Here is an 18,899-nt window from a genome sequence, read left to right on the forward strand (position 1 = left end):
CACAAGCTTGATGTGCTATAAATACGGGACCAAATACTTACATTTTTACTACTTTAATACAGATTAAGTGAAATTGTCCCAATAGTCTTGGTCCCCTAAAATTGGGGGACTATGTACAAAATGTTCTGTAATTTCTAAACAGTTCACCCAATATGGATGAACACACCCTCAAATTAAAACTGTCAGTCTGCATTTTAACCTCAAAGTCATTATATAATTTCAACTCAAAAAGCGCTGGACTACAGAGCCAACAATTCACTGTCCCAGTACTTTTGGAGCTCACTTTATATATGTCACCACAACAACATGGAGAATAGCTACAACTAAGCAATAGCTGATACAGTATATCCACATAACCCCCATAACCCCCATCCACATAACCCCCATCATGAGCTACTTGGTCTCTGTGGCTGTCTAACACTATCTGTGGTGTGACTGTGTAAAGAACCCACCGGCCGCCTGTCTGTCTGTCTGAATGAGGTGTGTGTGTGTGTGTGTGTGTGTGTGTGTGTGTGTGTGTGTGTGTGTGTGTGTGTGTGTGTGTGTGTGTGTGTGTGTGTGTGTGTGTGTGTGTGTGTGTGTTTGTCCCAGCCTCAGTCTGAGCACACGGCGCCAGCCACCAGGCCAGGCAAGGCCACAGCATTCGATACTCAGAAAGCCCCACATCGTATGACAATGACCAGGACATATACTGTATATCTATCTATATTTGCATCCTAAATGGCACCCTATTCACTGTATAGTGCACTACGTTAGACCAGGGCTCAGCACCCTATTCACTGTATAGTGCACTACTTTAGACCAGTTCCAATAGGGATCTGGTCATCAGCAATGTTCCTTCTAATTTATTTCAACACTGAGCAAATTTCAGGTCTATTCTGGGCGCAAACTGGAACGTTGTGAAAATTCTGTGCAACTTCCAGGGCGTGTTTACTGTGAACACTGAGGCTGTACCTACTTTAAGTTACAGTTTTACTGTGAACACTGAGGCTGTACCTACTTTAAGTTACAGTTTTACTGTGAACACTGAGGCTGTACCTACTTTAAGTTACAGTTTTACTGTGAACACTGAGGCTGTACCTACTTTAAGTTACAGTTTTACTGTGAACACTGAGGCTGTACCTACTTTAAGTTACAGTTTTACTGTGAACACTGAGGCTGTACCTACTTTAAGTTACAGTTTTACTGTGAACACTGAGGCTGTACCTACTTTAAGTTACAGTTTTAACATGACCAAGTAGGCTACTGTGGCTATTTGATCATAATGTAGGACTACCAGAGCGGCCTACCATCAAAAACAATGGAGAAAATGCATCCCATCACATTTTAACATGGAAATAGCTGTTCTATCATTCAGCCTACAGCAGCAGCCAATGTGTGGTGTTCAATGTAGACCTACATTCCATGAGACTTTTGAAAAACACATGCAGGACTTGACATTAACCTGTTTATCCACTTGTCCTTCAGAGAAGGTGACTGAAAATGTTGTTTGTGTGGTTTGATTCAAGAAACCAATTTACAAATATTATTTCCATACCATTATTACAGAGAAGCAGACAAATGCTACTGTCTGCCTATGGGCTTCTTAGCTCATTCAAGCCTGTCTCAAAATACAACACTGCCCCTTTAAGACAAAAAAAAAATCTCTTTACCTGACTCGCTTTTCAAAGATGTCTAGAAATGTACACAGAGGAAGCAATCACTCCCCTATTGCTGACTACAAATGATCTATAGCTGGGCTTTTAACTCACTAAATAGCAAAGCATATGAACAAAATATGCACACGTGGCTACATGCAGTATTGCTTTGATCTCAACACAAGCACATCTACTCATGACAGCTCATGCTGTAACAGATCCAAAAATGCCAATGGTCTATTTGCATATAGGCCTACTGCAGCTCTGATTGTTTATGGTCTGTGTAGAGTACGGACTGAGTAGTGCAGTCTGTGTAGAGTACAGGCTGAGTATGGCAGTCTGTGTAGAGTACAGGCTGAGTAGAGTACAGGCTGAGTAGTGAGTCTGTGTAGAGTACAGGCTGAGTAGTGCAGTCTGTGTAGAGTACAGGCTGAGTAGAGTACAGGCTGAGTAGTGCTGTCTGTGTAGAGTACAGGCTGAGTAGTGCAGTCTGTGTAGAGTACAGGCTGAGTAGTGCAGTCTGTGTAGAGTACAGGCTGAGTAGAGTACAGTCTGTGTAGAGTACAGGCTGAGTAGTGCAGTCTGTGTAGAGTACAGGCTGAGTATGGCAGTCTGTGTAGAGTACAGGCTGAGTAGTGCAGTCTGTGTAGAGTACAGGCTGAGTAGTGAGTCTGTGTAGAGTACAGGCTGAGTAGTGCAGTCTGTGTAGAGTACAGGCTGAGTAGAGTACAGGCTGAGTAGTGCTGTCTGTGTAGAGTACAGGCTGAGTAGTGCAGTCTGTGTAGAGTACAGGCTGAGTAGTGCAGTCTGTGTAGAATACAGGCTGAGTAGTACAGTATGTGTAGAGTACAGGCTGAGTATGGCAGTCTGTGTAGAGTACAGGCTGAGTAGTGCAGTCTGTGTAGAGTACAGGCTGAGTAGTGCAGTCTGTGTAGAGTACAGGCTGAGTAGTGCAGTCTGTGTAGAGTACAGGCTGAGTAGTGCTGTCTGTGTAGAGTACGTTTAATCACGTTTAATACTGACATGTAGGCTGAGATCAGGTGTAATCAGATGTAGACCTATGTATGAGGAGGAACGTGTAGACTGAGATCAGATGTAGACCTATGTATGAGGAGGAACGTGTAGACTGAGATCAGATGTAGTGAGATGTAATCAGATGTAGACCTATGTATGAGGAGGAACGTGTAGACTGAGATCAGATGTAGTGAGATGTAATCAGATGTAGACCTATGTATGAGGAGGAACGTGTAGACTGAGATCAGATGTAGACCTATGTATGAGGAGGAACATGTAGACTGAGATCAGATGTAGTGAGATGTAATCAGATGTAGACCTATGTATGAGGAGGAACGTGTAGACTGAGATCAGATGTAGTGAGATGTAATCAGATGTAGACCTATGTATGAGTAGGAACGTGTAGACTGAGATCAGATGTAGACCTATGTATGAAGAGGAACGTGTAGACTGAGATCAGATGTAGTGAGATGTAATCAGATGTAGACCTATGTATGACGAGGAACATGTAGACTGAGATCAGATGTAGTGAGATGTAATCAGATGTAGACCTATGTATGAGGAGGAACATGTAGACTGAGATCAGATGTAGACCTATGTATGAAGAGGAACGTGTAGACTGAGATCAGATGTAGACCTATGTATGAAGAGGAACGTGTAGACTGAGATCAGATGTAATCAGATGTAGACCTATGTATGAGGAGGAACGTGTAGACTGAGATCAGATGTAGTGATATGTAATCAGATGTAGACCTATGTATGAGTAGGAACGTGTAGACTGAGATCAGATGTAGACCTATGTATGAAGAGGAACGTGTAGACTGAGATCAGATGTAGTGAGATGTAATCAGATGTAGACCTATGTATGACCATTAACATGTCGACTGAGATCAGATGTAGTGAGATGTAATCAGATGTAGACCTATGTATGAGGAGGAACATGTAGACTGAGATCAGATGTAGACCTATGTATGAAGAGGAACGTGTAGACTGAGATCAGATGTAGACCTATGTATGAAGAGGAACGTGTAGACTGAGATCAGATGTAATCAGATGTAATCAGATGTAGACCTATGTATGAGGAGGAACGTGTAGACTGAGATCAGATGTAGTGAGATGTAATCAGATGTAGACCTATGTATGAGGAGGAACATGTAGACTGAGATCAGATGTAGTGAGATGTAATCAGATGTAGACCTATGTATGAGGAACGTGTAGACTGAGATCAGATGTAGTGAGATGTAATCAAATGTAGACCTATGTATGAGGAGGAACATGTAGACTGAGATCAGATGTAGTGAGATGTAATCAGATGTAGACCTATGTATGAGGAGGAACGTGTAGACTGAGATCAGATGTAGTGAGATGTAATCAGATGTAGACCTATGTATGAGGAGGAACATGTAGACTGAGATCAGATGTAATCAGATGTAGACCTATGTATGAGGAGGAACATGTAGACTGAGATCAGATGTAGACCTATGTATGAGGAGGAACGTGTAGACTGAGATCAGGTGTAGTGAGATGTAATCAGATGTAGACCTATGTATGAGGAGGAACATGTAGACTGAGATCAGATGTAGACCTATGTATGAAGAGGAACGTGTAGACTGTGATCAGATGTAATCAGATGTAGACCTATGTATGAGGAGGAACGTGTAGACTGAGATCAGATGTAGTGATATGTAATCAGATGTAGACCTATGTATGAGTAGGAACGTGTAGACTGAGATCAGATGTAGACCTATGTATGAAGAGGAACGTGTAGACTGAGATCAGATGTAGTGAGATGTAATCAGATGTAGACCTATGTATGACCATTAACATGTCGACTGAGATCAGATGTAGTGAGATGTAATCAGATGTAGACCTATGTATGAGGAGGAACATGTAGACTGAGATCAGATGTAGACCTATGTATGAAGAGGAACGTGTAGACTGAGATCAGATGTAGACCTATGTATGAAGAGGAACGTGTAGACTGAGATCAGATGTAATCAGATGTAATCAGATGTAGACCTATGTATGAGGAGGAACGTGTAGACTGAGATCAGATGTAGTGAGATGTAATCAGATGTAGACCTATGTATGAGGAGGAACATGTAGACTGAGATCAGATGTAGTGAGATGTAATCAGATGTAGACCTATGTATGAGGAACGTGTAGACTGAGATCAGATGTAGTGAGATGTAATCAAATGTAGACCTATGTATGAGGAGGAACATGTAGACTGAGATCAGATGTAGTGAGATGTAATCAGATGTAGACCTATGTATGAGGAGGAACGTGTAGACTGAGATCAGATGTAGTGAGATGTAATCAGATGTAGACCTATGTATGAGGAGGAACATGTAGACTGAGATCAGATGTAATCAGATGTAGACCTATGTATGAGGAGGAACGTGTAGACTGAGATCAGGTGTAGTGAGATGTAATCAGATGTAGACCTATGTATGAGCAGGGACGTGTAGACTGAGATCAGATGTAGTGAGATGTAATCAGATGTAGACCTATGTATGAGGAGGAACATGTAGACTGAGATCGGATGTAGTGAGATGTAATCAGATGTAGACCTATGTATGAGTAGGAACGTGTAGACTGAGATCAGATGTAGACCTATGTATGAAGAGGAACGTGTAGACTGAGATCAGATGTAGTGAGATGTAATCAGATGTAGACCTATGTATGAGGAGGAACATGTAGACTGAGATCAGATGTAGACCTATGTATGAAGAGGAACGTGTAGACTGAGATCAGATGTAGTGAGATGTAATCAGATGTAGACCTATGTATGAGGAGGAACGTGTAGACTGAGACCAGATGTAGTGAGATGTAATCAGATGTAGACCTATGTATGAGGAGGAACGTGTAGACTGAGATCAGATGTAGTGAGATGTAATCAGATGTAGACCTATGTATGAGGAGGAACATGTAGACTGAGATCAGATGTAATCAGATGTAGACCTATGTATGAGGAGGAACATGTAGACTGAGATCAGATGTAGACCTATGTATGAGGAGGAACGTGTAGACTGAGATCAGGTGTAGTGAGATGTAATCAGATGTAGACCTATGTATGAGGAGGAACATGTAGACTGAGATCAGATGTAGACCTATGTATGAAGAGGAACGTGTAGACTGTGATCAGATGTAATCAGATGTAGGCCTATGTATGAGGAGGAACGTGTAGACTGAGATCAGATGTAGACCTATGTATGAGGAGGCACGTGTAGACTGAGATCAGATGTAGTGAGATGTAATCAGATGTAGACCTATGTATGAGGAGGAACGTGTAGACTGAGATCAGATGTAGTGAGATGTAATCAGATGTAGACCTATGTATGAGGAGGAACGTGTAGACTGAGATCAGATGTAGTGAGATGTAATCAGATGTAGACCTATGTATGAGGAGGAACGTGTAGAAGCAGAAGCTTAACCACAGTCGTACCTTACATTCAGCTTCTACCTCCGTCCATAGTCAGTGGCCAGGTCAACATCATTTGGTGAGTGGGGGCACAGAGAAATTGTAGATATGTAGATATGCCTAAATATCAATTTAGTTTCACACTTCAAAACATGAATAGTTAGCCACAACTATTCAGTGTGTAGCAGTCATTCTGTTTTTTGCATGACACATGGCAGTAACGTTTCCTGTTTGTGATTCTGAGCCCTCCAATCTCTCTAAATAGTTTTTCCAGAGCACCAGAACCTCTGGACCTTGGCACTTAACTAGTGTGAAGTGTCAAAGAGGCTCTGCATGACAGAGAAGAATGGACAGAGACAGAACAAATGTGTGTCTCCTGAGAGCCTGTCTGCTTTCATCATGGTGCAGCTGTGGCAGCCAGGCCACGGTTTAGCCAGGATAAATCAAGATGTCGCCTCTTAGATCGAGCGAGGGGAGCCCAGAACGAAGAACCATCAAGATGTCGCTTCTTAGACCAGGCGAGATGAGCCCAGAACCAAGAACAATCAAGATGTAGCTTCCTAGACCGAACGAGGCGAGCCCAGAACCTAGAACAATCAAGATGTCGCTTCTTAGACCGGGCGAGATGAGCCCAGAACCTAGAACAATCAAGAGGTCGCTTGTTAGACCGGGCGAGATGAGCCCAGAACCGAGAACAATCAAGATGTAGCCTCCTAGACCGAACGAGGGGAGCCCAGAACCAAGAACAATCAAGATGTAGCCTCCTAGACCGAACGAGGGGAGCCCAGAACCGAGAACAATCAAGATGTCGCTTCTTAGACCAGGCGAGATGAGCCCAGAACCGAGAACAATCAAGATGTAGCCTCCTAGACCGAACGAGGGGAGCCCAGAACCAAGAACAATCAAGATGTAGCCTCCTAGACCGAACGAGGGGAGCCCAGAACCAAGAACAATCAAGATGTAGCCTCCTAGACCGAACGAGTCGAGCCCAGAACCTAGAACAATCAAGATGTCGCTTCTTAGACCGGGCGAGATGAGCCCAGAACCGAGAACAATCAAGATGTCGCTTCTTAGACCAGGCGAGATGAGCCCAGAACCGAGAACAATCAAGATGTAGCCTCCTAGACCGAGCAAGACAAGCTCAGAACCGAGAACAATTAACATGTAGCCTCTTAGAACGAGCAAGACGAGCTCAGAACCGAGAACAATCAAGATGTAGCCTCCTAGACCGAGCAAGACGAGCTCAGAACCGAGAACAATTAAGATGTAGCCTCCTAGACCGAGCAAGACGAGCCCAGAACAGAGAGCAATCAAGATGTTGCCTCCTAGACCGAGCAAGACGAGCCCAGAAGAGAGAACAATCAAGATGTAGCCTCCTAGACCGAGCAAGACGAGCTCAGAACAGAGAACAATCAAGATGAGCCTCCTAGACCGAGCAAGGCGAGCTCAGAACAATCAAGATGAGCCTCCTAGATCGAGCAAGACGAGCCCAGAACAGAGAACAATCAAGATGAGCCTCCTAGACCGAGCACAGAACAGAGAACAGGACACAGATCTATTGGAAACAATCACCACTAGTTCCGTGAGCTCAATCTCATTCTCAGCCTAGCCAGGGCAAGAACTAAAAGGCCACCATGTAAGGGGGTCTTTGTGGAGAATAGCATTGTGACTCAGAGAGGGAGAGATAGGGGGGGGGCAGAGAGAGAGCAAGGGGGATGGGGCAAAGAACGAAAAGAGACGTGCTGTCCTTTTTCAGCTGGATACTTCAGCCGCGTGCAATTTCACGCTCTCTCCATCCCTCCATCTCTCTCTCGATCGTCACGGAGGTCCCTAACAAAGACCTCTTTTGTCCCTCCAATCATCAGTCCCACATCACTCTCGGTTCCTGATACTTCATGTCTGTGGCCATCTCCAGAGGGAAAATATAAATAAGGCATACAGGGGAAGACAAAGGAGGGAAAGAGTGGACAGAGAGAGAGAGAGAGAAAGAGGGAGACAGACAGAGAGAGAGAGAAACAAAAGAGTCCCCTCATCCAGCTGGTCCTGGGGCTGAGTTCACAAACCTGTTCTACTAACACACTGAAGCCTCAGGACCAGAACATCCAATCAATCAGAATAAACCAAATTACAACACAGTCAAAACAAAACGACATTGCTCACAAACACAGAGCAAAATGCAGTGCTATCTGGCCCTAAATCGACAGTACACCGTGGCTAAATATTTGACCATGGTTACTGATCAAAACCTTAGAAAAACCTTGACAGAGTACAGGCTCAGTGAGCACAGCCTTGCCATTGAGACGGGTAGACACAGGAAAACCTGGCTCCTTGTAGAGGAAAGGCTGTGCAACCACTGCACAACAGCAGAACCTGAGACGGAGCTGCATTTCCTGACAAAATGTCAAAAATATAAAACAAGTAGAGAGTGTCATTTTCCCAAATTTGAAACCCTTATTCAAGGTTTCAAAGACCTCTCTGACGAGGATAGGCTACCCATCCTGTTGGGGGAGGACGCAGAGAGCTGTGGGTTGGCAGCGCACTACATTGCTGCCTGCCATAAGTTGAGGGACAGTGTCTGACAGACCAATCAACCTGCACATGTACTCTACTGTATGCTTATTGTTATTGTTGAATGTATGGTTATTTTGACCCTTGGTTATGGTTGTTACTGTTGTACCGTTGACAATTTTGATTCTCATTTTTATTTATTTTTATATTGTAAATATCCAAAATAGCTTTGGCAATATGTACATTGTTACGTCATGCCAATAAAGCGAATTGAATTGAAATTGAGAGAGAGAGAGAGAAACAGAGAGAGACAGAAATAGAAAGAGAGAGAGCGACAGAAATAGAGAGAGAGAGACAGAGAGAGACAGAGAGAAAGAGAGAGACATAAATAGAGAGAGACAGAGAGAGACAGAGAGAAAGAGAGAGAGACATAAATAGAGAGAGAAATAGAGAGAAACAGAGAGAGAAACAGAGAGAGAGACAGAGGCAGAGAGAGAGAGAGAGAGAGAGAGAGAGAGAGAGAGAGAGAGAGAGAGAGAGTGAGAGAGAGAGAGAGAAAGAGAGAGAGAGAAAGAGAGACAAAGAGAGAGAAACAGAAAGAGAGAGACATAAATAGAGAGAAATAGAGAGAGAGACAGAGGCAGAGAGAGAGAGAGAGAGAGAGCGAGAGAGAAAGAGAGAGGGAGAAAGAGAGACAAAGAGAGAGAAACAGAAAGAGAGAGAAAGAGAGAGCAAAGAGCAAGAGAGGGTGAGAGAGAGGGAGGGCGAGAGAAAGAGTGAGAGAGAGGGCAAGAGAAAGAGAGCCTCTGTCTCTCTCCCTCCTTCCATCCATCCAGGCTGGCTAAAGTGAATGGGGCTCTACGGTACATTCAAACTCACTGTTGGCTAGGGTTGCAAAGGGTCGGAAACTTTCCATGGAAGTTAAGCCCGGGAATTTTGGGAACTTTGCTTAAATTCATCAAAAACATTTGCTTATAACAGTGAACATTTTTATGTGGGATACACATAAGGCAATTCTAGGTCTTGTGGCATATTTTGGTTAAACTATCCCCAATGCAATGGACTTGCAACCCTCTGCATGCACAGTGCATTCTTCCATCACATGTACAGCTGATTCTCAAGATCTTGCACACTAATGAGATGCTATTGAGTCCACACTACTATACTGTCTGAGTCAAGGACTACATGTTTTCTGGTAAGTTTTGATTACAATACTGGGTGGGGTGAATTTATTTTATAAGACATACATGATTTTTTGTTAACTAGTAAATAGTAGCCTACAGCAAAGTGTGTTTAAATCATTTCTAACTTGTTAACAATTTCTGCTAGTTAGTTTTTGCTACCTACCATGTAGGTTTTAGCTTGCTTGAGCCTGCTAACTGAGGAGTGATAATTCACCTGTTTACATACACGTTTCATTTTAAAACATTTATCTTACAAAGGAGTTGTTTAATCTAACTGCTTAACTATTTATCTGTACATGGAATTGTATTTTTTTTATTTTTTTTAACAATTTTGTTTCTAATCTTTACAGGAAAATGCCACGGGCACTATCTGATGTGTGGAGATGTTTCACTGCAGCTAATGTAGAAGGAATGCACTGACCAAGTGCATAAAGTTCCCTCAGCGCTCACAACACGCAACCTCTGACAAAAGTCCCTCTACTCCTATTCGAGGTGAAAATGATGAATCAGACACCTTATCGATAGCAACAGCTCGTGGTCCTCCTGGAATCAGAAGTTTTTTTGACTCAATGGAGGAACGTAGTCAGAGAAATGCTGATGAATGTCTTGCTCGAGCTGTGTATGCAACTGGTTCACCTCTGATGCGCACAGGCAATGTGTATTGGAAGAGATTTCTGAATGTTCTTCGCCCAGCATACACCCCTCCAACCAGACATGCTTCATCTACTCATTTGCTGGATCCAGAGTTCAACAGAGTTCAAGTGAAGGTCAAGCAAATCATAGAGAAAGCAGACTGTATTGCAGTAATCTCTGATGGGTGGTCGAATGTTCGTGGGCAAGAAATAATTAACTACATCTCCACCCCTCAACCGGTTTTCTGCAAGAGCACAGACACAAGGGACAACAGACACACCGGTCTCTACATTGCAGATGAGCTGAAGGCAGTCATCAATGACCTTGGACCACAGAAGGTATCTGCACTGGTGACAGACAATGCTGCGCACATGAAGTCTGCTTGGTCTAAGGTGGAGGAGTCTTACCCTCACATCACACCCATTGGCTGTGCTGCTCATGCATTGAATCTGCTCTTCAAGGACATCATGGCACTGAAAACAATGGATACGCTCTACAAGAGAGCCAAGGAAATGGTTAGGTATGTGAAGGGTCATCAAGTCATAGCAGCAATCTACCTCACCAAGCAAAGTGAGAAGAATAACAGCACCACATTGAAGCTGCCCAGCAACACCCGTTGGGGTGGTGTTGTCATCATGTTTGACAGTCTCCTGGAGGGGAAGGAGTCTCTCCAAGAAATGGCCATATAACAGTCTGCCGATATGGACAGACCCATCAAAAGGATCCTCCTGGATGATGCATTTTGGGTGAGAGTGGTAAGCAGCCTGAAACTCCTGAAACCTATAGCAGTAGCCATTGCACGGATTGAGGGAGACAATGCCATCATGTCTGATGTACAGACTCTGCTTGCAGATGTAAGAGAAGAAATCCGTACTGTCCTGCCCACTTCACTGTTGCTCCAAGCAGAGGAAACTGCAGTTTTGAAATACATAAAAAAGTGTGAAGATTTCTGCCTGAAGCCCATACAAGCCGTGGCGTACATGTTGGACCCCAACTGGCAAGAGCATCTTGTCTGGTGCAAAGATCAACAAGGCCTATGGTGTCATCACTACCGTGTCTCGCCACCTTGGCCTGGATGAGGGCAAGGTTCTTGGCAGTCTGGCGAAGTACACTTGGAGATGCAATATGGCAGTCGTGCCAACATATCTCATCAGCCACCTGGTGGAAAGGACTTTGTGGATCTGAGGCTCTTTCCTCTGTTGCCTCCATCATCCTCCAAATCCCACCAACATCAGCCGCCTCAGAGCGCAACTGGTCCTTGTTTGGAAACACACACACCAAAGCACACAACAGGCTGACCAATACAAGGGTTGAAAAATCGGTGGCCATCCGGGCAAATTTGAGGCTTTTTGAGCCTGACAACGAGCCATCCTCAACAAGGTTGGAAAGTGACAGTGAAGATGAGGCCTCAGAGTCTGATGTTCAAGAGGTGGACATTGAGGAGGTCCAGGGAGAAGACATGGAGTCTGATGTTCAAGAGGTGGACATTGAGGAGGTCCAGGGAGAAGACATGGAGTCTGATGTTCAAGAGGTGGACATTGAGGAGGTCCAGGGAGAAGACATGGAGTCTGATGTTCAAGAGGTGGACATTGAGGAGGTCCAGGGAGAAGACATGGAGACTGAGAGGAAGACTATCATTTTACAGATGTATGTTGAAAATGTTTTTGGGAGATGCGATGGATCATTGGGGATTCAATATTCCCTTTCTTTTGTTGTTCAGTGAAATCATCCCAGATGAAGAGTCAACTCATTTAATTAAAGTTCAATTCATAACTAAAATGTTTTTATTTCTATTGGAAGGATTTAATCATTTGCAATTATGTCTACTTATGATAAGGTAAAATGTTTTTGTTTCTGTCTCCATATGATATGGTAAATATATCCAACGCAAAAAACATCTACATTTAAATGGTGTTAATATTCATTTGCATATATTTCCGTTAATTCCCGTATATTCCCGTTAATTCCCACGGAATGTTTCCACCTCTGAATATTCCCCAACATGTGCAACCCTACTGGTGGCCAATACAGAAAGACTGACAGGCAGATGTTGTCCACCCTTGGAGGAAACTTGTGCATACTACTATCATTCACCACTGAATCAAAGGGAATACTATCATTCACCACTGAATCAAAGGGAATACTATCATTCACCACTGAATCAAAGGGAATACTATCATTCACCACTGAATCAAAGGGAATACTATCATTCACCACTGAATCAAAGGGAATACTATCATTCACCACTGAATCAAAGAGAATACTATCATTCACCACTGAATCAAAGGGAATACTATCATTCACCACTGAATCAAAGAGAATACTATCATTCACCACTGAATCAAAGGGAATACTATCATTCACCACTGAATCAAAGGGAATACTATCATTCACCACTGAATCAAAGGGAATACTATCATTCACCACTGAATCAAAGGGAATACTATCATTCACCACTGAATCAAAGAGAATACTATCAGTCCCTGTAATATATTAGTATGTAGCTAAAAGGTTTCCTGTAACTCAAGCGTGTTGGAGAACTAGTGGAAGCCGCTCTCTCTCTCCCTTCTCTAGGGCTCAGGTCCTGTTATTAATTGCTCATGGGACTAGAACTTATTCTGATGGATAAGATGGAATGGGATGCATGAATAGATTGTGAAAAAGAGACCCTGTCTCTGTGTCCCAATAGCACCCTAATTCCTATGTAGTGCACTACTTTTGACCAGGCAAGGGCTCTGGTCAAAATGAGTGCACTATATCGGGAATAGCATGCCATTTGGGACTCAGGCACCCTGTCCTTGCCAGTACATTCCCCCAGGCCTGTTTAACACCCACGGATGGCCTGTCAGTCCAGCCTCTAAAAACCCAGGCTTGTTAACAGTCTATCAGGAGGCCATTATCACCACACCAGGCCACCCTATCTGGTTACATCCCAAATGGCACTCTATTCCCTATGTAGTGCACTACTTTACAATAGGGCCCATGGGGCTTTGGTCAAAAGTAGTGCACTAAATCGGTATTAGGGTGCCATTAGGGACGGGTCCTCTGTCCTTTCTGTAATGAAGGGTGCCAACTGCCAACACCAACCAAGCAGCGAGCCTCACACAGCCAACCACTGAGCCCACAGACACCCTCAATCCTAAATCAACCTCTAGCCTAGCCCCTACCCCCATAGGCACTTGTGGAGAGCGACAGCTGGTTTTAAAAATGTTACTCATCTAATGGACATTTCAATATCGGAACAACGGTATAACGCCATAATGTAACTATGCCATAATGTGATAATGCCATAATGTGATAATGCCATAATGTGATAATGCCACAATGTAATCATTTGATAATGACAATGGTACAATGTGATAATGCCATACTGTGATAATGTTATATTGTGATAATGTAATCATTTGATAATGACACAATGTTACAATGTGATAATGCCACACTGTGATAATGGCATAATGTGATAGTGTAATCATTTGATAATGCCATAATGTTACAATGTGATAATGTGATAATGCCATATTGTGATAATGCCATAATGTGATAATGACAATGTAATAATACCATAATGAATGTAATTTTATGTATTTATTTTACCTTTATTTAACTAGGCAAGTCAATCCCCATGGGACTCTTAATCACGGCCGGTTGTGATACAGCCTGGAATCGAACTAGGGTCTGTAGTGACGCCACTAGCATTGAGATGCAGTGCCTTAGACCGCTGCGCAATGTATGTAATAATGTCATAAAGTAATAATGCCATAATGTAATAATGCCATGATGTAATAATGTGATAATACCATAATGTAGTAATGTATGTAACAATGTATGTAATGATGCCATAATGTAATAGTCTTAATGTAATAATGCCATAATGCCATGATGTAATAATGACACAATGTAAAGATGTGATAATGACAGTCATAATGCCATTATGTAATAATGCCATAATGCCATAATGTAATAGTGCCATACTGTATGTAATAATGTACGTAATAATGCCATAATGTAATCACTATGTTTTGACAGACTGTGTACATCAGAGGCTACTGCTAGTGGTCACTTGTCAGTAACACTTTATTGGAGGGACTGCTTGTAGACCGTTAAGGAACTAAATGTAAACCATTTTACAAAAAGTGTTAATGTATTTATCTACATTGGTAAGTAAAGTTTAACAAACAATGTAGCAATGTTTATAGGCAGTTCATACGCAATAATTATTTACAACAAGAAAATAGAAAAATCTATTATTAATTATGACCCACATTTTTTATTTTTCTTTAGCTTCATCTATTTTCAAGCGATGGATATTCAGTTCTGTTCCTTTGTCAAGTCCATTGGCCTACCAGAACCCCACACCCCATCCCCACAATATTCCCCCACCTCTTACACAAAACCACAATGGCATCCTTGTCTCAGTGAATTGAGGCTTGAATATAAATGATACTGGATTATATTATCATGATATTCCTGCATAATACTGCTAAAGAGGCTCATTCAACCCAGATGACCTTCTACAAACCCCAACAGAGCTGACGATCATCGCCCTAAAGATGAAAACACACACACACACACACACACACACACACACACACACACACACACACACACACACACACACACACACACACACACACACACACACACACACACACACACACACACACACACACACACACACACACACACACACACACACACACACACACACACACACACAGCCTCATTAAAAATCTAATTTTAAGGCGGCCAACAATTTACGGTACTATCTACTTTTAGCAAGGCACCTTTGACACCACACCATGGGAGAACAGTGGAGGGTAGGTGTGTGTGTGTGTGTGTGTGTGTGTGTGTGTGTGTGTGTGTGTGTGTGTGTGTGTGTGTGTGTGTGTGTGTGTGTGTGTGTGTGTGTGTGTGTGTGTGTGTGTGTGTGTGTGTGTGTGTGTTTGAGTCTACAGCGTTTGCCCTATATTATATTGATGCTGAGGAGGAAAATTAGGTTGTTTCAGGCCATGGATAGTCGTGGATAGATAATGGATAGTCATGCATATATAAAGGAGTCTTGGATAGATAATGGATAGTCACATATAGAATGGATGAATTTCCAACCAATGCACAGACAAAGACGATTCATCAAAATGATACGGACACTGCTCAACTAAACGTCCTTAAACTGCACTGAATATAGTGTAAAGCCATGTAACGTCAACACTTTACTGCAAGTACGCAAATGGCTAGTGAATTTCCACATGAGAGACAATAAAAAGACTGTCTATCAAGATGGCCACCAGCAGATTAGACAAATGACATTGTATTGAAAAGTATCATCCTAGCCATTTCCAACAACGTTGTATGGTACCATATCATGTTGACAGTAGAGTCCTACCTGTTTCCAACAACGTTGTATGGTACCATATCATGTTGACAGTAGAGTCCTACCTGTTTCCAACAACGTTGTATGGTACCATATCATGTTGACAGTAGAGTCCTACCTGTTTCCAACAACGTTGTATGGTACCATATCATGTTGACAGTAGAGTCCTACCTGTTTCCATAGGAAGACATCGTCCTGGTTGAGTTGCCATGCGGTGATGAGGTGTATGGTAGACAGTACCCCTCCACTCAGCACTGCAGCTCTCATCCTCACTGGCAACAGTGTATAGATAATGTACACAAAGAACACGGACCACCAGATCCCCTCAGAGGCGCTCCGGGGGGCAACCATCAACACCCCGAACACCTGGACCACTAGTAGCACCCCGATAACCAGGTAGCTGACGATCCACATGTAGTCCTGGTGGAAGCTGTTCCTGTTGCACACCACCATCATGGACAGGAAGAGGGCCATGGCCACGGAGAGCACCGAGGCGTAGGCTACGTCGGGTGGAGCGTGGACACAGTGGAATGCTAGCATGACGCCACAGACTATGACAAGGACACCCATCAGCATAGTCAGAGAGCTCTGGTTGAGCCTGAAGAAGTAGCGCTGGTACAGACGCTCTAGTTTGGCTGAGGTGAACGTCTTGGACTGGAACACCCGTACCATACACATCCAGCACTCAGCGGCTGTCAAGGCTTCACAAGTTCCTCCGTCCTCCCCTGTTCCTTCCCCCAAATCCTCCCCCCCTGGACCTCTCCTCCCTCTCAGGTCTCCGTCGTCGAACCCCAGATCCACAGCCTTTAACCCCAGGTCTCCCGCAGCCCCGGTCCGTTTCCCATAGTGGTCCTCCTGCCAGACGCAGCGCATTCCAAAGTTACCTCCTCCGCTGGGCCCCGCGCCCCCTCCACCACAGTGGTAGTGCTGGGGGGTGTGAGATGGTGGATCCAGGTCCTCAGCTTCCCGCAGGCAGCTCATGTAGCGGGGGTTGCAGAGAGACGACCCTGAGCCACAGTCCTTCCTCTTGTTGGACTTGCTGCCATTGCGCTCCCCCCACGCGGTCTTTCGCTCGTCCACTCTGGCTACGAAGAAGCCTCTGACCCACGACATCCTACTGGGACAACAGAGACAGATTAGGGTTAGCAGGTCAACAATATGCAGACAAGGACAGACAGGGCAGTCATCAATACACTGTTAGGCACAGACAGGGCGGTCATCAATACACCGTTAGGGACAGACAGGGTGGAATCAACACACCGTTAGGGACAGACAGGGTGGAATCAATACACCGTTAGGGACAGACAGGGTGGAATCAACACACCGTTAGGGACAGACAGGGTGGAATCAATATACCGTTAGGGACAGACATGGTGGTCATCAATACACCGTTAGGGACAGACATGGTGGAATCAATACACCGTTAGGGACAGACAGGGTGGTCATCAATACACCGTTAGGGACAGACATGGTGGAATCAATACACCGTTAGGGACAGACATGGTGGAATCAATACACCGTTAGGGACAGACAGGGTGGTCATCAATACACCGTTAGGGACAGACATGGTGGAATCAATACACCGTTAGGGACAGACATGGTGGAATCAATACACCGTTAGGGACAGACAGGGTGGTCATCAATACACCGTTAGGGACAGACAGGGTGGAATCAATACACCGTTAGAGACAGACAGGGTGGAATCAACACACCGTTAGAGACAGACAGACAGGGTGGTCATCAATACACCGTTAGGGACAGACAGGGTGGAATCAATACACCGTTAGGGACAGACAGGGTGGAATCAATACACCGTTAGGCACACACAGGGTGGTCATCAATACACCGTTAGGGACGGACAGGGTGGAATCAATACACCGTTAGGGACAGACAGGCAGGAATCAATACACCGTTAGGGACAGACATGGTGGAATCAACACACCGTTAGAGACAGACAGGGTGGAATCAATACACCGTTAGGGACAGACATGGTGGAATCAATACACCATTAGGGACGGACAGGGTGGAATCAATACACCGTTAGGGACAGACAGGCAGGAATCAATACACCGTTAGGGACAGACATGGTGGAATCAATACACCGTTAGGGACAGACAGGGTGGTCATCAATACACCGTTAGGGACGGACAGGGTGGAATCAATACACCATTAGGGACAGACAGGCAGGAATCAATACACCGTTAGGGACAGACATGGTGGAATCAATACACCGTTAGGGACAGACATGGTGGAATCAACACACCGTTAGAGACAGACAGGGTGGAATCAATACACCGTTAGGGACAGACAGGGTGGAATCAATACACCGTTAGGGACAGACAGGGTGGTCATCAATACACCGTTAGGGACAGACAGGGTGGAATCAATACACCGTTAGGGACAGACAGGGTGGAATCAATACACCGTTAGGGACAGACAGGGTGGAATCAATACACCGTTAGGGACAGACAGGGTGGTCATCAATACACCGTTAGGGACAGACAGGGTGGAATCAATACACTGTTAGGGACAGACAGGGTGGAATCAATACACCGTTAGGGACAGACATGGTGGAATCAATACACCGTTAGAGACAGACAGGGTGGAATCAACACAACGTTAGAGACAGACAGACAGACAGGGTGGTCATCAATACACCATTAGGGACAGACAGGGTGGTCATCAATACACCGTTAGGGACAGACAGGGTGGAATCAATACACCGTTAGGGACAGACAGGGTGGTCATCAATACACCGTTAGGGACAGACAGGGTGGAATCAACACACCGTTAGGGACAGACAGGGTGGAATCAATACACCGTTAGGGACAGACAGGGTGGAATCAACACACCGTTAGGGACAGACAGGGTGGAATCAATACACCGTTAGGGACAGACAGGGTGGTCATCAACACACCGTTAGGGACAGACAGGGTGGTCATCAATACACCGTTAGGGACAGACAGGGTGGTCATCAACACACCGTTAGGGACAGACAGGGTGGAATCAATACACCGTTAGGGACAGACAGGGTGGAATCAACACACCGTTAGGGACAGACAGGGTGGAATCAACACACCGTTAGGGACAGACAGGGTGGAATCAATACACCGTTAGGGACAGAC

General features: G+C 44.3%; 1 protein-coding gene across 2 annotated transcripts in view; it reads right to left on the reverse strand.

Moving 5' to 3' along the window:
* The window catches only part of LOC120059091 (adenylate cyclase type 6-like), a 135,518-nt gene that overhangs the window by 107,367 nt on the left and 9,252 nt on the right, over window positions 1-18,899 (reverse strand). The window contains exon 3 of one of the 2 annotated variants that reach the window (XM_039007889.1): window positions 15,946-16,888. In XM_039007889.1, coding sequence (XP_038863817.1) covers window positions 15,946-16,887 — 942 coding nt within the window. In that variant the 5' untranslated portion in view covers window position 16,888. Of the gene's footprint in view, window positions 1-15,945; window positions 16,892-18,899 lie in introns of both variants that reach the window. The other variant, XM_039007888.1, reaches the window with a different exon arrangement.

This window comes from Salvelinus namaycush, chromosome 14, assembly GCF_016432855.1.
Source record: "Salvelinus namaycush isolate Seneca chromosome 14, SaNama_1.0, whole genome shotgun sequence".
NCBI lineage: Eukaryota > Metazoa > Chordata > Actinopteri > Salmoniformes > Salmonidae > Salvelinus > Salvelinus namaycush.